This window comes from Dysidea avara, chromosome 11, assembly GCF_963678975.1.
Source record: "Dysidea avara chromosome 11, odDysAvar1.4, whole genome shotgun sequence".
Classification (NCBI taxonomy): domain Eukaryota; kingdom Metazoa; phylum Porifera; class Demospongiae; order Dictyoceratida; family Dysideidae; genus Dysidea; species Dysidea avara.
This window is the reverse complement of record NC_089282.1, coordinates 20197241-20217779: the sequence shown is the minus strand read 5'-3', so window position 1 is coordinate 20217779 and position 20539 is coordinate 20197241. Positions and strand designations below refer to the sequence as shown.

The 20539-nt window shown below is 40.3% G+C and overlaps 2 protein-coding genes across 3 annotated transcripts in view; one reads left to right on the top strand and one right to left on the bottom strand.

Annotated features, from left to right (window-relative positions):
• Positions 1-2451: 2451 nt before the first annotated feature.
• LOC136239517 (protocadherin Fat 1-like) lies at positions 2452-20405 on the bottom strand. Of its 2 annotated transcripts, XM_066030258.1 has the most exons (6): positions 20321-20405; positions 6075-20254; positions 5637-5752; positions 4284-4579; positions 4003-4229; positions 2452-3949 (listed from the first exon to the last, which is right to left on the bottom strand). In XM_066030258.1, the coding sequence occupies exons 2-6, from the start codon at positions 19920-19922 to the stop codon at positions 2564-2566; spliced, it is 15873 nt and encodes a 5290-aa protein (XP_065886330.1). In that variant the 5' UTR covers positions 19923-20254; positions 20321-20405; the 3' UTR covers positions 2452-2563. The 2 variants fall into 2 exon arrangements, with proteins under 2 accessions (XP_065886330.1, XP_065886329.1); XM_066030257.1 differs by lacking the exon at positions 20321-20405 and having other exon boundaries at positions 6075-20314.
• LOC136239518 (uncharacterized) overlaps positions 20098-20539 on the top strand; it is a 13520-nt gene continuing 13078 nt past the window's right edge. The window contains exon 1 of the mRNA XM_066030260.1: positions 20098-20215. The gene's annotated coding sequence lies outside the window, so the exon portion shown is untranslated. The remainder of the gene's footprint in view (positions 20216-20539) is intronic.

Below are 20539 nucleotides of genomic sequence, written 5' to 3'. Positions count from 1 at the left end.
ACATTCACATTGTAGTGATTTAAAAAGTCTGTAAAATTAGAACACCTGCACGACATCTCCGTCAGCCTTTGCAGATGCATATCTCATGATCACTTGTAGCAATCTCAAACATGACTTAGTGCTGGTCTACCACTCTACTTATTGCCTAAGTCACATGGCTAATCAGTGACCTTTTTGGCTGTGATTTGCTACAAGAAGTATAGTAATGGTAACCAGGTCGTTTTATATATCTGTTCCCAAGTAAGTTAGCTCTTGAGTTGTATGAACTTACGTATGTATAGCTAGCTACATATAATCCTACCAAAACCCATACATCAAGAAGAATTTTAAACAGAAACCAGCTCGGAAACTGGCTGTATGATAGTAAAATCTATCATACAGTCCAGTAAAGTGTCTGCTCAAAAGGAAGGTGCATATCAAAAGCAAACATAAAAGTGGTTTAAAAATCCTAAAACCTGTGCAGTTACATAGTCTGAAACCTTTGTGGGAATGTGGGATAGAAGCCACTGATTGATCCCATCACAAGTATGCATATAGATATCTCTTTGTTAGACCTCTGCTTTGTATAGGCTTGCAAATTATCAAACTTTTCATCATCAGAATTTTTCCAAAAGTTGAATGCTTTTATTATTTATTATTTATGTATTTATTATCGAGGGAAACAGTACAAAAGGCAAGCCTGTACAAGGTACTGTCCTAATACAAAACACATATTACAACCACTAAACAAAACACACACAAAATAACACTTACAAACCAAAACAAATAAACAACAATTATAATTACATCTACAAAACAACAAATCAACAACAATAAATTACAACTTATTCCCAAAATGTATACCTATACTCACTCGTATACTCATTTTAATAACTTCTTCTTTGCTTTCAGTTATAGCTAATCATTATGTGCAGCAGTAAATATTGCTAAACCTATTTTAGCAAGTTCTAATTAAATGATACAGTATAAATATTATTCTACCAATCATTCTATTAGGGAGTGACCACTGTTTTACACACTCAAAAAAGGCCATGTATATATAGCTAGCTTCTTTCAGACTGTAATATAGGGTCTGACCATTGATACAGCTGGGAAATCAGTGGACCATCAGCGTACTCACCTCATTATACAGTCTTTAATGCACTGACATATATTTTGTATTATTATAATAATAATCCAAAAATTTTGGACATATAGCTAACTAATAATTATTTCCTTATCCATATATTATGAACCCCTCAACTCTTGATATAGCCTAATGTGTTGCCTTACATGGCCTTGGATTGATGATATCCTATGAGCAGAGGCATAAGTACAAGGGTTTATCCAGAGTGTTTGGGTTATTTAAAGCATAATAATTAGTTTTATTTCAATAAACTGAGTCAGTTGTTAATTCAAAATACTTTTTCTACCCTGTTTTCAACCCCCATCATGGGGATAGGGGCAAATCTTACAGTAGATAACTAGAGTATTAGACACCGGTAACAGGGGCGGATCCAGGAGCCAGCAAGGGGAGGGGCACAAACAGGCTAAGTTGTAGGTGGTTGGGGACTCTGAGATCCAGATTCTCTTGTTAGTTGCTGCATTTTTGAAGCAGCAAATAATCACCTCTTAGTAGTGTCTCACTGATGATTTTTGCCATTTTGGCCTGAAGATGGTTGTGAAGTCTTAAAAGCTGTTAAAAGGCTCCAAACGTCTTAAAGAACAACACGATAATTAATTTTAGAGGTGCTTAGTACGCACGAAGGTGCTGGGTAACAATTTAACAGCTAGTTTGACATTGGTTTGCTTCGGTTTCAGGTGAAATTGTAGTAAAATGTGTATATTTTCGTGAGTTGTACAGCTAAACTGATCTTTGCCTGACATAAAGTTTAGTATTTTAATCTCAAGTATGGCGGGCCCTTCCACTGGGGGGGGGGGGGGGGGGGCATTTGCCCCAAATACCCCATCCTGGATCCGCCATTGAGTAACTATTACTTTAATTTGTGCAGCTGCAGGTAGCATAGTTATACTGTGTATACATACACATGTTGTACTCATTGCCCATGAAAATCTAAAATATGCACACATTTGCCACTAGCTAGAGATAAGCTGATTGCATATTCTGAGAATGTCTCTGATGAAACCTCAGGTACTGTATACATAGTACTCTAGCCAGTTGTGTGAGGAAAAAAAAGCTGCTATTGGCACATGTAATAGTGGTTCCATGGTATCAAGTGTGACCCGATTTTGGCTTAATGTCACATTTGACAGCTCAAATATTTATGACCAAAATTCAGTATTCCAAGCAATTAATCAACTTTACAACGGTTACAATCGTTAGCCAGTAACTTGAATTACTACAAATTCTGAGAAATAATCTAACAGGCGCCGCCGAACTGTCTTAATGGTAAGACAGTGAATTGTAAATTATTTCATGTGTAACATTAAGACTGGTTTTCTAAAATTGGGTCACATATATGAAATCTTGATGGTATTACTTTGTGATATCCAATAATGTACAATTACACATAAATAATAAAATTACATTACATGTATTCACACCGTAATGATAACAAAAAGACTATACAATTCGAATATCTCTGTCGTGGTGTGGTTCTTGGTGAAGTCTCTCTCTACTAAACACCACTGAGCTGGCTGATATACTTTGGTCGTCTCCACCTGTTGAGGAATCTTGTCCTTGAAAGAGTCTGTTAATTTTTTGAAACCTGCTACCATATTCTGCCAGAAAACTAAAAGACTTAAGTGAAACATTGTCATCCTCTTCATCCACCATATGCATATCATACAGGGAACCGAGTGATCCTAATGGGTCAAATTCTCCTTCGTCTACAAACACTCTTAGGTGATCAAAGTCAATGTTTTCTAGCTCTCCATTTACTGTCTCAACCTTCTTAGCAATGTAACGGTTGATATCACTATATGCTTCTTCGGAGCTCATAGCTGATGCAGCAGCTGCTTGCGACTGTAAGTGTTCTTCAGTGAGAACAGGAGGTCTCTGTTGCGGATGTCTTATAGGTCGTTCATAAGTTCTTGCTAATCTGTTCTCATCTAGTAAATTAGTTCTAGAGTTGAACGACGTTGGTATTGTTTCTTGTTCATGTGACGGAGATACATTAGTGTCATTTCCAGTAATGTCTTGTGCTGAGGCAGCACTCATGGTGTATGCATCACTTAACTGGCTGGCTGATGCTTCGTGATGGTGATCTGGTGTTCTCTGAACACCGCCATTTCTCAGGGGAGATTGTATTTTTGGTGGTTCTGTGAATCGCCTTCTTTCCTCTGTGCTCCGTGGTTCATGGAAACTAAACTCATCGATATCTGCCTCTCCACCTCCTTCAGATTGATAGGGTCGGACGTTTTCTGTGGACATGGAGCGGGAATGGCTTACTCTCACCCTGTCATTTTCAATCACAAACTTTCCTCTCCTTTTACCCCAGTAGTGTCGCAGTAGTTTACCAATAACTACCAACATAATGGATAGGAATAGTACAAAGAGCAGGCATACTGCAATGGCAATGTGGAACAGTACACTATCTTCTTCTTCCTCAGGAAGTATTATTATTGATTGTGTGTTTAATTCAGGACAAGTCTGGATTGTGCCACCTGAAGGGATTGCTCTAAATGTTTCAGTTTCTCCACTGAATGGCAAATCAAAACCATTTAGTCGAAGTCCCCATAGACATCCTTCAAAACCATCATTAACAGTATTCTCAATAGATGGAGTGCCACCAACAAAAATTGTATGTGGATCGATGTCAAGAATTTGGCTATTTCCTGAAGCTTCAACACTTGCAGCCAACCTACCATCAAGGATCATCTGTGCTTGTTTACCTAGTAAGATAACTGTGAGTTGATGGAAAGTGTTTTCAGTAAAATCATCATAAATACTAACAGTGTTGTCTCCACTACCAAGATTGAATGAGAACTGGATACCATCTTCAGTGACCTATGGGAAAAAAATTTAAATACTGTATTTGATAAGACAATCATTGCAGTTACCTGTATTATTGCAAAATCATTTTGTGGTGGTCCAGTCATTTCTAAAATCGTTCCACTCTTTATCTTAGTCCTAAAGGACACTGATATTTCTAATTCAATAAATGACTGCAGTGGGTCAAGTTGTCTCCGTGACACTCGTCCTGTACTACCAGTACTGCTGCCTATACTGCTGTCCTTCAGTTCATATTGAATATATTCTTTGCCTGAAAATAACGCTGAAGTAGAATCTAACAAAAAGACATACTAAGTGAATGAAATACTCTAATATAACACACACGCACCTTGTTCGCATGTTGTTCCAGTGTACTGCTGTGGACAACGACACTCAAAAGAATCACCTGATCCAATACAAGTTCCACCGCGAAAACAAGGAAATGACAAACAAGGACCATCCAACAGAGCACATCTTCCTTCTTCTGTCCCACTTTGCTCAATAGGATTGTGGAAATCAATAAAATTCTCATTCACTTTTACATTTCTTAGACATCCAACAAACGGAGTAAACGTCTCTCCATTGGCATACCCAAGTGAAGTGGGGAGACCTCCCAATATGAATGGTGCACCAAGGTCTAATGCACTGGAATAAACAACAAAATAAAACTAATGAAAAATAAATTATGCACATCTGTTCACACAATCATAAAAAAAAGCGAATTGTGACTGAAGTTGACAAAACTTGGACTTTATGTAAAACATTATTAGTAAGACCCTATAGTTTATCTGTACCCTTGTATATTTGAAATTTAAAAAAGAAGAAGAATAAGATGGTTCAATTATAGTACCTTGAGTGGAGGTCTAGGGTAAGTGTACATTCTATTAGAGTATTTGAATGACTACAGAAATACATGAACAAATTGAATACTTTTTATCATTGCCTGAAGCCAGTGGTTATAATGTATGTTGGCAATGTTAGCTATTACTGTGAGTGTTTTAATTCTGATACCCAAAATTTTCCTGTTTTGACCAACACGTTCGTGCGGGCAATAACATTGCACTCTGAAATCAGTTAACCGATGAAGGGCCAGCTCTCCATACCTTTCTTAGTTCACTATCCACCATTTCAACTATGCTATGGCTTCTATATGGTACCAAACCAGCCCTTATAGTTTTCTCAGGATCTGAGAAAAGCTGCTCCAGGAACCAGAGCCATTAGTATTGACCACGGAGATGAAAAATTGGTAGCCTATGAGTGCAGCAATCCATCATCTGTGTAGAAGCCACACTTGCTTAGTGGATTAGGTCATAATTTGAAGTGTACTTGTTGTGGATAAGGTATGCAGCCAAATTTATTATAGATTTCCAAAGTGTTAAATGTACCACTGGAATCTCAAATTTTGTACTCCCTGATGTTTCTTTCTACACAGTAAAGAATTGTCAGGGTAATACTTCTAACATGAATAGTTCTATAGAGTGGATTTTGAGACTTACTATTGTTGATAAAATGAGTAAATAAAAGCCTATCATTTTGTCAAGTTTTCGAGGTATAAAATAACTGATATGGACAGCCAAATAAGAATTATCAACAGAAGAATAACTACCCATCAAGGGCCTTAGCAAGCCAAATTAAAGTAATGGCTTCTGTAAAAAAAGAGTTAAACGACTTCTTTACAATGAATTACGTTAGGTCAACTTACTGGTACATGTCTAATATAGTGGTGATGTCAGTCTTGCATATCAAAACTGGGTCAGGAGATTCATCATTGAGAGACTGTGTGTCAACTGTACAACCATCAGTTGCCAATACAACATCCTATAGGAAGATAGATACAGCAATACATGTGTACCACTAGCATACTATTGATCAAGGTATCCATTTAACTAGTATCATGCATCCCATAAGTCAAAGATATGAAATAGACAAAGGCAGTAGGTTGGTGTTCCAACCTCTAAATGTCTAAATGTGTGGCTTGTGGTCACTTTTAAGTCATTAACAAATTGCTTATTAATGTCTTTCTGAAAGGTGCCATCCAGCGGTGGTATACATGAGGAATGTGTGCATACATGTATCCATTCCAAAACTCACATGCCGCCATTCCAACACATGCACACGCACACACACACTGCACACTCACTGTTGTATTGTAGTAGACATCAATGAAGTGCCATTGACCATCATTCAGTCCAGTAGTAGATGAAGACAGTGAGGTAACCTCCCCACCATATGACAAGGTCAACTGTAGTACACCATCGACCAGTTGTAGGATCAACACATCAAGATACTGATCATCAAACCGACCAGAGTACAGTAACAGACCATTAATGTTCATAGTAACAAATTCAAAGTGTATCCTGCCATTCAACGCTTGTTCTAACATAGATGGGAAGACAGCAAAAGAAGAACTACCACTAAAACTAATTTGAGTCTCCTCACATCTGGGACCATCAAAGCCGGGAAGACAGAAGCAGTGGATGCCAGGATATTGTGGAAAACAAGTGCCACCATTCAGACAAGAAGACGAGTCACAATCATCAGTAGCACACAACAGTGTATCACCTCTAACAATACACTGCTCATCATCGGTACAGGAGGTATCCTGGCAAACAGGTGACATTATAGGGTCTTCTCCATCCTCCATAACAAAAAGGAACACTTCACAATTTCTGCCAGTGTAACCAGAAGGACACGCACAAGTAAAACTGCCATCATTTCCTAATGGGTTACAGGTGGCACCATGCAGGCAGGGATTCTGGAAGCAACCGCCATTATTGGTAGTGGTGGATCTGCCACAGTCCTCACCAGTAAACCCACTAGGACAAGTACAAGTAAATCCTGCATAACTGAACGTGCAGTTGCCACGCTGGCATGGCTTGTCATCTGCACACGTGTCAGGAATATCAAGTCGTATTTCACAACTACTACCAGTAAATGAAAGTGGGCAGGAGCACTGCAAACCAGATCTGGTGGCAGTGCACACTCCTCCATTCATACAAGTCAACAACTCACAGTCTACAGCTCTACAAGTATTATCACTTAGCATTGTACCGGGTGGACACAAACATTCATATCCATCAACAACATTGGAACAGTTGGCAATTTCGGGACAAGGGTTGACATAACAGAAATCAAACATGCCATCTTCACAGGTGTCTCCAGAATAACCGGGAAGGCAGTCACATTGATACTGATGTGTACGATGCACCCCTACCAATATGACTGACATTCCACTGACCAACAAATTATCTGGTGTAAATACAAAATTGTTGGAACACTCACCACGATCACCACATGGTTCACTAGCACACAAATCAGCACTTTCTGTAAAAACTTCTACACCTGTTTCTTGCATGATCTCTCCTCTAAACTTGTGTAGAAAATGTTCCACTGTTTCTTTTTTGATGAAGGAGCTATCAGATGAGGATTGGACAGCTATTTGTACATCTAGCCAACGTGGCCTATTCACTGACGACTGAAGACCAAATATGTGTACCATGTTTGCTTCTGTCTCCAATCGTGTAGCAACTGCTTGCTGAAACTTAACATAACTCTGGTGAGCAAATGTGACAGCATCAATATTCACCAACTGCACAGACACAGCCTCTTCTAGTAAGCCATCTTCTACATCTACTACAACTATTCTGACTGTGGAGGTTGCTGCGCCTGTTGAGGTGTCACGAACTTGAACTGAAATGGTATAAATCCCAGCAGCAGGTGAACTGTCAGGATAGAATATCATTCCATTACTGTTAATGGGGAAGATGTCACTATCTCCACTCAGTACTGTGTACGTGAATTCATTGGTAACATCTGGGTCATCAATATAAACTCTGCCCAGTACCTGAGGGAAGGTGTTGTCCTCATAACGATAAATAAACACATTGGTTTGTGCATTAGATGGTCCTGAGTCATTGATATCTTCAATTTCAATAGTAACGTAAGTTGTGCCTGTGAGAGAAGGAGATCCATTGTCTTCGGCAGTGATTGTTAACACGTAACTAGCTTGTTCTTCTCGATCAAACACAACACTGGACTGTAGTACACCAGTAATAGGATGAAGTGAAAACCAGTTACCTTCATTACCAGCCACAATATTATACCTAATATCATCAACATTAGTAACCAAATCAGCATCTTCTGTCACAAGAACTAAAACAGTTTGCACTTCTAGCGAGTGTTCTCGGATGCTGCTGGTGGCATTAGATGGAATAAAGTGGGGAGGATTATCATTGATATCGGTTACTGTGATAGACACGACGGTTGTGCTTGTTCTACGTACTTGTCCCATATCACTGGCTGACACAGTTAATTCATATGATGGACGAACTTCAAAATTTAAATTTGTCATTACAAAAATATCTCCTGTGGAATGATTAATTCCAATCTCTGGTACACTGGTTTCTTCACTAATGGAATATTCTATAAGTGAGTTCATCCCTGAGTCACTGTCTGTAGCAGTAACAGTTACTATGACTTGTAACCTAGTGATATTTTCTGCTACTTCCGTTGTGTAAAGTGGCTGTGTAAACTCTGGGTCATTATCATTAGCATCTGTGACAGTGATGTTGATGGCAGCAGTGTCCATCATTACAGGGAAGCCACCATCAAAGGACTGAGCTGTGATGTAGTAGCTTGTTCTTTGTTCATAGTCTAAGCCATTACCAAAAGCTGTGGCTACTCGTAGCATGCCTGTACCAATGTCTACAGTAAAATGTTCTGAGTTGTTCCCTGGTAGAAGTTGGTAACTTACAAGAGCATTTACTCCTCCGTCCCTATCTGTTGCTGTTAATTCAAATATTGAAGAGCCAATTGGCATTGCCTCTGATACCTCTACTTGAAATACATTTTGTGAGAACTCTGGAGCGTTGTCATTGATATCAGATACTTCAACTCTTACAGTGACATTAGTGGCTAAACTTGGTGTACCCATATCTCTTGCCTCTATAGTAAGGACAAACAATAGCTGCACCTCTCTGTCTAAAACAACAGTGGTATACAGGATTCCAGTATTGTTCTCCACCTCAAAGCTAGGATCTCCATACAGTGTATAAAACACTTGTGCATTATCAAAACTGTCCTCATCTGTAGCTGACACACGTAAAACACCGGTGCCCGTCATGGAACCTTCTCGTACAGAACCAGAATAGCTGCTGTTGGTGAACACTGGAGAGTTGTCATTTATGTCAAGGATGGTAACCACTAGTCTTGTAAGTCCTTCAAGCCCTCCTGGATCACTGGCCCTAATCCTCACTTCCATTACAGGAAACTCCTCATAATTTGGTACAACTACAAATGATATTTGACCAGTGGAAGGATTGATAGCAAACCTATCACTGTGCTGTCCCAGTACTAAGCTGTACTCAATCAGATCATCTCCTCCAAGATCTGCATCTGTTGCTATGACCTGGATGAACGCTTGATTGATTGGATAATTTTCAGCAGTAGTGAAGGCATATTGTGTTGAGTTGAATACAGGTTCTTCATCATTAACATCTAACACAGTCACTATAAGTGATGTGTTGCCAACATTGGCTCCATCTGATGCTACAATGCTCAGTTGATATTGGTCCACACTTTCACGATCAAGTGGTAATGTCACACGAACAAGTCCTGAAGAGCTATCAATCGTAAATGGATGATTTCCACCAAGAGAGTATGTAATATCAGCATTGATGGGTAAATCTTCATCAGTTGCAGCGACAGTTATCACCTCATTGTTGACAGTCACATTTTCCAATAATTCAACTTGGTAAGCAGTGTCAGGAAACACTGGGGGAGAATCATTTTCATCGTTAATTTGTACAACTATTCTTGCTTGATCCAGAGATCGTAAAGGTGGTGTACCCAAATCAACAAGGAATGCATTCAACAAATAATTATCTAATGTTTCTCGATCAAGAGATCCGTTACTGTGTAACACTCCACTTATTGAATCAATATAGAATGGAGCAGGATTTGCCCCTGGTATCAACTGATATCTGATGGTAGCATTGTTTCCCAAGTCTCCATCTTGACCAGAAACACTGTTACCACTTGAGCCTGAGACTGCAGTGTGCAGGGGAGAATTCTCTAAGATGTTAAACACAAATAATATTTCAGTAAATTCTGGTTCTTCATTTACATCAGAGACATGAACAGTGACATCCACAAAGCTGTGTAGCTGGTTTATTCCAGCAAGTGCAGTGGCCCTCACACGAAGTAAGTAAGTATCCTGTGCTTCTCGATTCAGTTGCTCTGTCGTTGTAATATTACCACTTACAGAATTCATGCGGAATCGATTGGAATTCGCAGTATCTAGCAAACTAAAAACTATCGTGTGGTTAGCAGTTGCATTAATTTTCACTACAAAGCTGTTGCTGGGTAAATTCTCTGATATGGAAACGTTATAGAAGGTCTGAGAGAAGTCAGGAGGTGAATCACTTGTGTCTAAAATAGTCACTATTACTGAAACAGGATCACCTATTAATGGAGGACTCCCTTGATCTCTTACTGTTACAAAAAACTGCACCATCCTCTCACCACCAGTGAGGCTTATACGTACAATAACCTGACCAGAAGATGGATCAACACGAAACTCAAAGGTACTAGGATCCACTCCATTTTGTAACATAACACCATATAGTAGTGTACCATTTTCTCCAATATCATTGTCTTGAGCACTTACTTGGAGAAAGGCAGTGTTAACAGACAAGCTGTTAGGTATAGTAATTGAATATGAGGACTCAGTGAATTGTGGGGTGATGTCGTTTACATCACTGACCGTCAATATGACAGCTGCCTGTCCACTACGACCCCCTCCATCTACTGCAAATACTAAAAATTCATAAGATGATCTTGTTTCACGATCCAAACGTGCTGAGGTAGTGATTTGTCCTGATGTAGCACCAATGGTGAAAATGGTAGCAAAGCTACTTTGAATGCTATAAGAGACATCTGCATTACTCCCTCTATCATCATCTGTAGCTAGCACGGTTAACACAAGACCTGTAATAATAGGGATATCTTCGGACACACTGGTTTCATAGATGGCACTACTGAAGACAGGATCATGATCATTGATGTCCATCACACTCACAACTACTTCAGCAAAGCCACATAACAATCCATCACAGGCAGACACGTTTAGCAAAAACTCTATAGGATCAGTATCGGTGATGGCAGAGATTAGAGTTATCTGTCCTGAATTGGCTTCTACAATGAAGCGTCCATCACTGCTGCTTGTTAGAGAGTACTCTACTTCATCCCCGTCTGCATCAACTGCAGTTACAAACCGCACAAATGTTCCAGCTGTAGCATCTTCCCTGACAGAGGCACTGTAGATGTCTTCTGTAAACTGAGGGTGATTATCATTGATGTTACCGACTGCTACCCTGATCAATGTTGATCCAGTTAGTGCAGGAGTTCCTCCATCAATTGCTAAGGCAGGAAAATCATAGATGCACATTTGATCACGATCAAGAAAGGGACACGTCAATTCTCGATCAAGAGTACCAGCAAGAGAAACCCAACCAGTGTTTTGGTCAATATGAAATACTCCGGGATAGGAATTATTACCTAGTTGATAGCGGATATCTTGGTTGACTCCAGAATCCATATCAGTTGCACTAACTTGTGTAAGCATTCTGTTAACAGTAGCATTTTCTAGTACACTGACTGAATATATGGGCTGCATGAACACTGGTGGATTATCATTAGCATCAGTAACTTGTATATTTAGTAATGCAGTGGTTGTGAGTGATACACTTGAGTCTCGCGCCTGCAACTGCAATTGATATCTCTGTACCATCTCATAGTCCAGGAATGAGCTAACCCTGACTTCACCAGAGTGAAAACCAACATTAAACTGTGACAAGTCATCTCCATTCTCAATACTGTAAGTTACTGTACCATCACTGCTACGTGATACGGCTGACACAGTTGTAACTAATCTTCCCAGTGTTGCATTTTCTGACACTATTGCCATGTATAAAGACGAGGAGAACTGTGGAGCATTTGAATCTACTACATGAATGGTAACCTCTGTGTGAGCAGACCGAGGCTCTGCTCCCATATCCTGAGCTTGGACAGTGAGATTAACAGGAGAGGTAAGTGTTGCTTCACTTAACAAGCCAATTGTGTGTATCTCTCCAGTGGCAGGTTGGATAGAGAACACTCCATGTGTGTTTCCCAGTAGTGAATATTCTATTGCAGCATTGAGACCAGTATCTGGGTCAGTAGCACTGACACGTATCACAGGGTCCCCAACTGTGATATTATCCTCCACGAATGCTATATAAGGAGTGTTAATAAAAACTGGATTGTTGTCATTGATGTCAGTTAGTGTCACGTTGACATAACCAATAGCAAGTCTATCTGTGGCAATGTCAAAGGCCTGTATTACTAGTTGATGAAAAGGTTGTGTCTCACGATCAAGATTTCTAGTCAATGACAGACTTCCAGATGATGAATTCACCGTAAACCTGCTATTCGAAAGTGATAGATTAAAATTTACAGCACTTCCAGTTCTAGTATTAAGCAATGTAGGAGAAAGGAGTAGAGTGTTTTGGGGAGCATTCTCTAATACAGGTATGGTGTACAAGGCTTGCTGAAATAGCAAGGTACTATCTGGACAATCCTGCACATGTATGAAGACATCAGATGTTTCCTGCAAGCCACCATGATCAGTAGCTGCCACTACAATATGATACAACGGTTCCACCAAGAAATTATCCACCACAAAAATTCTTCCAGATTGTGGGTCAACTCTGAAATAATCTGAACCGTTTCCACCTGACACTGAATACTGAAAGAAGGCATAATCACCATCATCAGTATCAAATGCTCTGACGTAGAGAACTCTAGACCCCACCTGCACAGGAGCAGCAAGAAACACAATGTAGCTAGCACTGGAGAGTACTGGAGGTTCATTGGAATCAACTACATTAATAGCCAGTGTGTATCTTCCTACAAGAGGTGGTATGCCAGAGTCATATATGTATATGTCAAATTGTAAGGAGCCAAAGAGGTTTTCCCTATCCAATAGCATACGCAATGTTAAGCGTCCATCAGAGTCAATTGCAAAATATTGTGAGGCTACAAAATCAAATATTTCTATGGTAGAAATACTCCCATTATTTCCATCATCTGGATCAGCAATACTGAGGGTAGACAGTATAGAAAACCTTGTAGAATTCTCTGGGATGTCTATAGTGGTAGAAGACAAACTTAACTGTGGGGAGTTATCGTTTTCATCTTCTACAACAACTGATAAACGCACATCAACAGGTAGACCTCCCGCCATAGATATAACAGTTATCACCAGTTCGTAGTTTTCAATAGTCTCTCTGTCCATTACCACAGTTGTAGAAACAATACCAGACAGTGGCTGTATGATGAAATGTCCCAAATCATTTCCAGAAGTAATGTTAAACACTACTGGTCTTTCTCCATCACAGATATTAATGGTGACTATTGGAGTGAAGGCAGCAGTGTTCTCCCTGATATTAACAGTGCTAGGTACATCACACAGCTGAGGAGAAGTATCCGGTACATCATTCACTATTATGGTCACCATGGCTGTGGATTGAAGTGATGAATCGTCAGCTGTAACATAAAAGAAATGACGAGGTGAATTCTCATAATCTAGAGAAGTAGTTAGAGTCACTTCTCCAGTAGATGCGTCTATGTTGAATAGCTCTGAAGCATTTGATTGGAATGAAATTTCAGAATCTAAATCAAAATCAAATGCACTTACTGCTAACAGAGTGCTTTCAACCGCAGTGTCTTCGGGAACAGCTATCGTGTATGAGCTCCTACCAAATGTGGGTGGAAAATCATTATCATCACGGACAGTAATCACAATCAATGCTCTATCAAAACTATTCCCATCACTGGCCTCCACAACTAATTCATGCTCAGCTAGCAACTCTCTATCCAGTGACTGAGTTGTAGTGACATGCCCTGTAGGGAGGACATCAAACAGGGTTGCACTAAGAGGAATTCTTCCTTGCACAATGGAATATGTAATGCTATCATTGTCTAAGTCTGTAGCTCCAATAACACCAACACTATGGCCAATACTAACTGACTCACTTACAGCAAACTGGTATATACTCTCATTAAACTTGGGACTGTTATCATTGACATCACTAATCACTACATTGAGGGTGAAAGTGCTAGTACTTTGACCATCCCATGCTTCGATACGTAGTTGGTACGAGGGTTGTCTTTCTCTGTCGAGTGGAGCTGCAACATACACGCTCCCCGAGTTAGGCTGGACAGCAAACTCCGTAAAATCCACTAGCAAACGATACATCACCAGTGTACTGCCTGTGACAGTAACAGTGTATATGACATCTGCCACAGGAGTATTCTCAGCAACATTGACGGTGTCTGTAGGTGGAAGGAATGCCAACACACTATCAGGCATTGGTCTTACTACATTAATTGATAATGTTAAAGTGTTGGCTGAAGGTAGCTGAGGCTGGGCTAGGTTGTTTGCTGTTATTTGAAGTAAATAAGACTGATCAGCACTTAAGGTTGCAGCAGTTACAGTAACCTCACCACTAGTGGTATTCACAGCAACAGGAGTGGTGATACTACCCATAAACTCCACCTCTCTATTACTAGGACTATCCTGATCTACAACAAACACCTTCATTATCACTCGGCCAATAGGAGAACTCTCAAAAATATTGACACTCATTACACCGGTAAGTTGTACCTGTGGCCTACGATCATTGTTGTCTTCAACAGTCAAAATCAAAAGTGTGTTTGCACTAAGAGAACCCTCGTCAGTTGCTTGGATTAGTAGTCGGATTTCTGCTGTAATCTCGTAGTCAAGAGATGTAACAGTAACTTCACCAGTGCTTGTATCTATTGTAAACTGGTTAGCTATATTACCCCTGGTAATATTGTAGTGGACACTGCCATTGGGACCCGAGTCATTGTCCACAGCCACAATACAGGCAACTACTATGTTAGAAATGGATTCAGTAACTGTTGACTGATGTACTGCAGATGTAAACCAAGGATGATGGTTGATGCCTGACACATCTACTACAGCCTCCTCCATTGATAGTAGCCCACCAGCATCAAGTACAGTGATGGTCAGGACATATGCTGGATTAGGAAGCACCGATAATGCATGAAGCCGAGTTGATAGCTCCCCAGTTGATTCATCCAAAGCAAACACACCGAACCCTGTTCCGCCATCAATGCCATACAACAAAGGCTCAGTGCCAATAGCATGTATGACAGCAAATGGCATGCCAGGTGAAGTGTCATTTGTGACGTGGATAACAGGAGGAATAGGCGGATCAAACAATGGTGGTAACCGGTCTACAACAGCTTTAAGGACTGTAATGGTGACAGTAGTAACCCCAGCCGATATTGCCCCTGTTCTACTAGCAAGCACAGTCAATACATACTCTGAAGTCATTGAATGATTGAGGGGCAACTTCAAATATAGTACCCCAGTTGTTCCCACTATGCCCCAAGTATTAGTATCACCAGCAGTAATAGTGTAAGTGACTGTACCAAGGTTATCAGGATCATAGCCAACAGCATGTAGCCACAAGACCGATGAATTTACTGGGATATTATCCAGTACTTCTAAGTCATATGTAGTTGAAAAACGAGAGCCAGGAACTGATGTTGCAGTGACATCAACATGGACAGGAACGATGGATGTCAGCTGTGGACTGCCCATGTCACTGGCTCTGACCTCCAGTTCATGAAAAGGAAATGCATTTCTGTCAAGAGATCTTAACAAACGGACAACACCAGTATTGGAATCAATCTCAAACTTACTACTTGAAACTTGACGCTCTAGTAAGGAATACTCCACTTGTCTGTTGTTTTGATCAGAGTCAAAAGCTGAGACACTAAACAAAGGGACTCCAGTACTGGCTGATTCTGATACACTAAAGGAATAAGAAGTGTTGTCAAACTGTGGTGGAAGTTCGTTGTGATTTCCAATGAGAAGTGCAAATTGCAAAAGGTTGGAAGATAGTGAAGGAGATCCTCTGTCAAACACTCTCAACTGCAGCTGGTAGCCTCCAGAGGGAAAAGTCTCAAAGTCCAGTGGCCGAGACACACTAATAACACCAGTGGTGGCATCCAACACAAAAGGAACAACATTTGCAGTCTGCATAGAATAAAACACTTCTCCGTTCAGACCAGCATCACTGTCTTGTGCTGCTAGCTGTATAACAGTGCTGCCAACAGGCATATTCTCACTGACTGTTCTAGATACTGGAACACTTGGCAGAAAAGATGGAACAGCATCGTTCTTGTCCACAACTTCAACTGTAACAGTAGTGGATCCGGAAAGTTGTGTGACTGTGCCACGATCAGTAGCAGTCACCACTAAGTGGTAAACTGCAGTCCTCTCACGATCTAAACGAATATCAGTAGAAATCACACCTGATGAACTAATAGTAAATGAATTATTGGCACCGACTAAGGAATACAAGGAGTAAGTTATCTGACCAGCAGTCCCTGCATCACGATCCACAGCTGTAACAGTAAGTACCTCTGTGCCAGTTGTTACATCTTCCAATACAGACACAGTATAACTTGATGCAGAAAAAGCAGGATGCTCATCATTGACACCAGTGACACTCACAGTTATATCACGGGAAGATGATCTTGGATTGGGGCTCTGATCATACGCCACTACAGTCAGCAGGTGAGAGGGTAGGGTCAAGCCCTCTCTATCCAGTACCTTATTAACCCTTAATTCTCCAACATTGCCACTCAGTTGTGCTCTGAAGAAACGATCAGGATCACCAGCAGCAATGCAAAATCTCCATCTACCGTATACTCCTGAATCGGAGTCACTCACTGACAGGGTACCAATAGTAAAACCAATGGGGTTTGCTTCTGACACTGAAAATGACGAAGTACTCCCAGTGAACCCTGGAGCACTATTGCTAATAGGCAAAATGACTACCGTCAAAAACCCACTACTAAACACTGAACTTGCTTGAGCATCAGTTGCTCTAATCGGCAGTATTACTTGGGTACTTGGTAACATAGTCAGTGATCGTGTAATGTTTATATATCCAGTGGCTTCATTTATAGCAAAAAAGTCAGTTTGCAAAGTAAGAGAATATTGGGTGATGGCAAAATTTCCTTCATCTTTATCAGTAGCTATGGCTTGGTATATATTGGCCCCCACTGGTGTGTTGCGATAAATTTCTACAACTGACGATGATTGCAAAAATTGTGGTGGATTATTATTGATATCAAGAATATTTACAGTTACAGAACACCTTTCAAAATTGTTACTGCCATATGTAGCTCTCAAAAACAGTGGAATAGATTTACGAGCGGTACGGTTAAATATTTCAATAAATCCATCCTGAACACGAAGAAAAGTATTACTAATGATGAAGGCTTCTGAAAACTCATCCTCTAGAATGGAAAATTGTCGGTTGGAAGGTAGCACCAACGCAGTACTGCCTCCAGCAGCTTCCTCACTCAGAGAAGCATTGTAATGGCAATATGTTGTACTCACTGGATGGGTGTATGTAATGGAATTCAACACTACACTGGAACTGTAGACTGAAATGCGAAGTAGCATGGTTGCTGAAAGAGACGGTGAGCCATTATCAGTGGCAACTACCATCAGGTTATAGTTACTATTAGAAGAGCCCAAAGAAGATGCCAATGTGATCATGCCATTGTTCCCATTAATGTCAAACTGAGTTTGGGAGGGTACAATACTATAAGTGATGGTGTTCCCGTTAGGGTCAAGAGCCATTGCTTGGAATACATTAGCTCCAACTGGAAAGTTTTCTGACAAGGTGCGATGCTCTTCAGGTAAGATAAAAAATGGGGATTCATTAGGAGATGATACAACATTGATGACAACAGAAACATCATTAGTTTGACTGGACTGCACACGGTCAGTAGCTATCACAGTGAAAGTATATCGGCTACTGCTGCTTGAAAGAGGAGCCCTCAGTAGGAGTTCTCCTGAGGACGGATCAAGCTGAAACGTGTTCCGCACGTTATTACTAGTCCCTCCAGCAAAGTCATACCTAGTAAGAGCATTATAGCCAGCATCAAGATGAACAGCAGCTAATGAAGCTACCACTCGCCCAATTGGTAAGTTTTCAGGGACACTAATGTCTATAGGAGCAGGGTAAGTAGGAGGGGAATCATTGATATCAGTAACAATTATTGTTAAGTTTACAGGTAGTGACTGATGAGTGTCATCACTAGCTACAATAGATAATACATACTCACTTTGCAATTCGTGATCCACAGCTCCTTGTGTATAAACCACTCCAGTGTTTGGATTAATGTTAAAATATCCACGATCATTTCCATCTTGGATAGAAAACTGAATGCTACTAGACTGAAGCATATCTGCATCTGTGGCAGTGACTGGCGGACACTCTTGCCTTGTGTCCACTTCTTCTTCTACCCAACAAGGACAGTCAACAGGTGTCATGACTGGTGCATGATCATTGGCGTCAGTGATCTCTACTTGAAGCAAAGTCTCAGCCCATCGTGGATACTCCAATGGTTGATCAACAGCACGCACTAGCACTCTTGCTGTCTGAAACCGTTCAAAGTCCAGAGCTGTGTCATTAATGGGATAAAGTATTCCAGTGCGAGGGTCGAGATAGAATACATCAGGTTCAGAAAATTGAAGATGGTAACGGACAACTCCATTGCAGTCACCATCATTGTCAGTTGCAGAAAAAACAAACACACTATCATTAGACAGGAATGCTTCTGACACTGTGACAGTCATGAGACTGGATGTAAACTGAGGTGAATTATCGTTAACGTCTATAACATCAATTAATACAATAATAAGGGTTGTCATTCCATTCAACATGACCTCAACTGTCATATTAAACTTTGTGTGGGTCTCATAGTCAACTACATCTCTTGTGGTCACTTCACCACTTGATGAGCTAATGCTGAACCATAAAGGTGTGTTACCACTAACTATTCTGTATGTCTCTCCCTCACATGATGAACTAGCTGTTCCCACATTACTGCCAACTGGAATTCCTTCAACCACTTCCCATGAAAGGAATGCAGAGCAGAGACTTAGTTGATTTTCAGTACTAGGTAAATGGATGGTAAGTGTGGCAGTGGATGTCAATTGTGGCTCCCCATTGTCTACAGCTGTAAGAATCAATTGTACAATCCCAGGATTAAATAACATGTCGTCTCTTAGCATCAATTCAAACATGAACGGTGATAATAGTCGCAGCATAAAAATCTCTGAATATCTTCCTGACATTGACAAACTAACATTACTAGAATCTGAATCGACAATAGAAATGCTTATAGATGCTTCGCGGCTGGTTAAAATTACTGGCATACTTGGAAGTATTATAAATGGGACCATTTCATTTCTATCAACAACATTAATGGTGATATTGATTTCAGAGGAAAGAGATGGCATCCCAGAATCTCTAGCCACGATAGTCAAAGTATGCATCCCACTTGACTCATGATCCAAAGGAGTCAATAAGCTGACAGCACCACTAATAGGATTACACACAAAAGAATTCATAGGGGTTTGCAGACTATATGAAATTGCTGCATTTGTACCAGCATCTTGATCAATAGCAGACACTTGTACAACTTGTGTTCCTAACAAGGCTAATTCACTGATGGATAACACTTGATCAATACTGTCAACAAACGAAGGAATATTGTCATTCAGGTCAAGTACCTGAATCCTTACTTCTGCAGAAACATTTTGTAACAAATCCTCACCAAAAAAGGCCTCCACTGTCATGGAATACAACACAGTCTCTTCCCTGTCTAATGCTACCCTGGATACTATTGTAGGGTATGCATAGCAAGCTACAATTTCGGTTACAATGTCAAAACGGTTGTTAGGTGTTATGCGATACTGAAGGGATGAAATTGGTCCCAGGATTGTGGATAAAGCATAGAACTCACTTAGCCCTAAAACAACAGAATTGTTTTGTTCTTCTAATAAATATCCACTGTATGATGGCTTCATAAAGGAAAAATCACCAATACTGTAACTTGGCGAGACATTGATAGTGATGCAGAGTCTTTGTGGTGCTTGGCCACTAGTAGTTTCTAACACCACACAACGATAAGATGCCACTAAGGACCCATTGACGCAGTACGCATCCGGTGTTGACAAACTCCTGCGGGTCCTTAGCGACCCGTTGGAGGTTAATGAAAACGTGTCCTCTGGACAGTCTTGTGTTGAGTGAATTAATTCATATGAACTAGATGACGAACTGTCAAATTGATGGATGGTGCTCCCTGTACTAACACTGCCTTGTAAGTTCACAACAACACTTGCGTGGCATACTCTTAACACTTGTAATATTACGAAACAAGTCACTAACGATAAATCACAACGTCTTAAGACAATCATTATTTTACCTGCTATCTGACTGCGAAGCACTGTCTTTCTCTCATAATCTTCCAGCGGATCACTACGACAATGGTGAAACTGCAATGGGGCGGGGTTTTGAGCAAATTTGAAAATTAAATATTGTGGAAATACCATGTGTGATTTATAAATATTATAATTAGGCTAAAGAGAGATTGTAGTGGGATACCCATGGAGTACATGCTATTAAAAACTTTACATATTCACAT

Bases quoted from the DNA above. Each gene is read 5' to 3' on its own strand.
- LOC136239517 (XM_066030257.1), bottom strand. From the start codon at position 20,312: ATGATTGTCTTAAGACGTTGTGATTTATCGTTAGTGACTTGTTTCGTA. The intron at 5,753-6,074 runs GTGAGTGTGCAG...ATCTTCCTATAG, and splicing joins ATGTCTACTACAATACAACA to GATGTTGTATTGGCAACTGA. The intron at 3,950-4,002 runs GTAACTGCAATG...TTTTTCCCATAG, and splicing joins ATGATTTTGCAATAATACAG to GTCACTGAAGATGGTATCCA.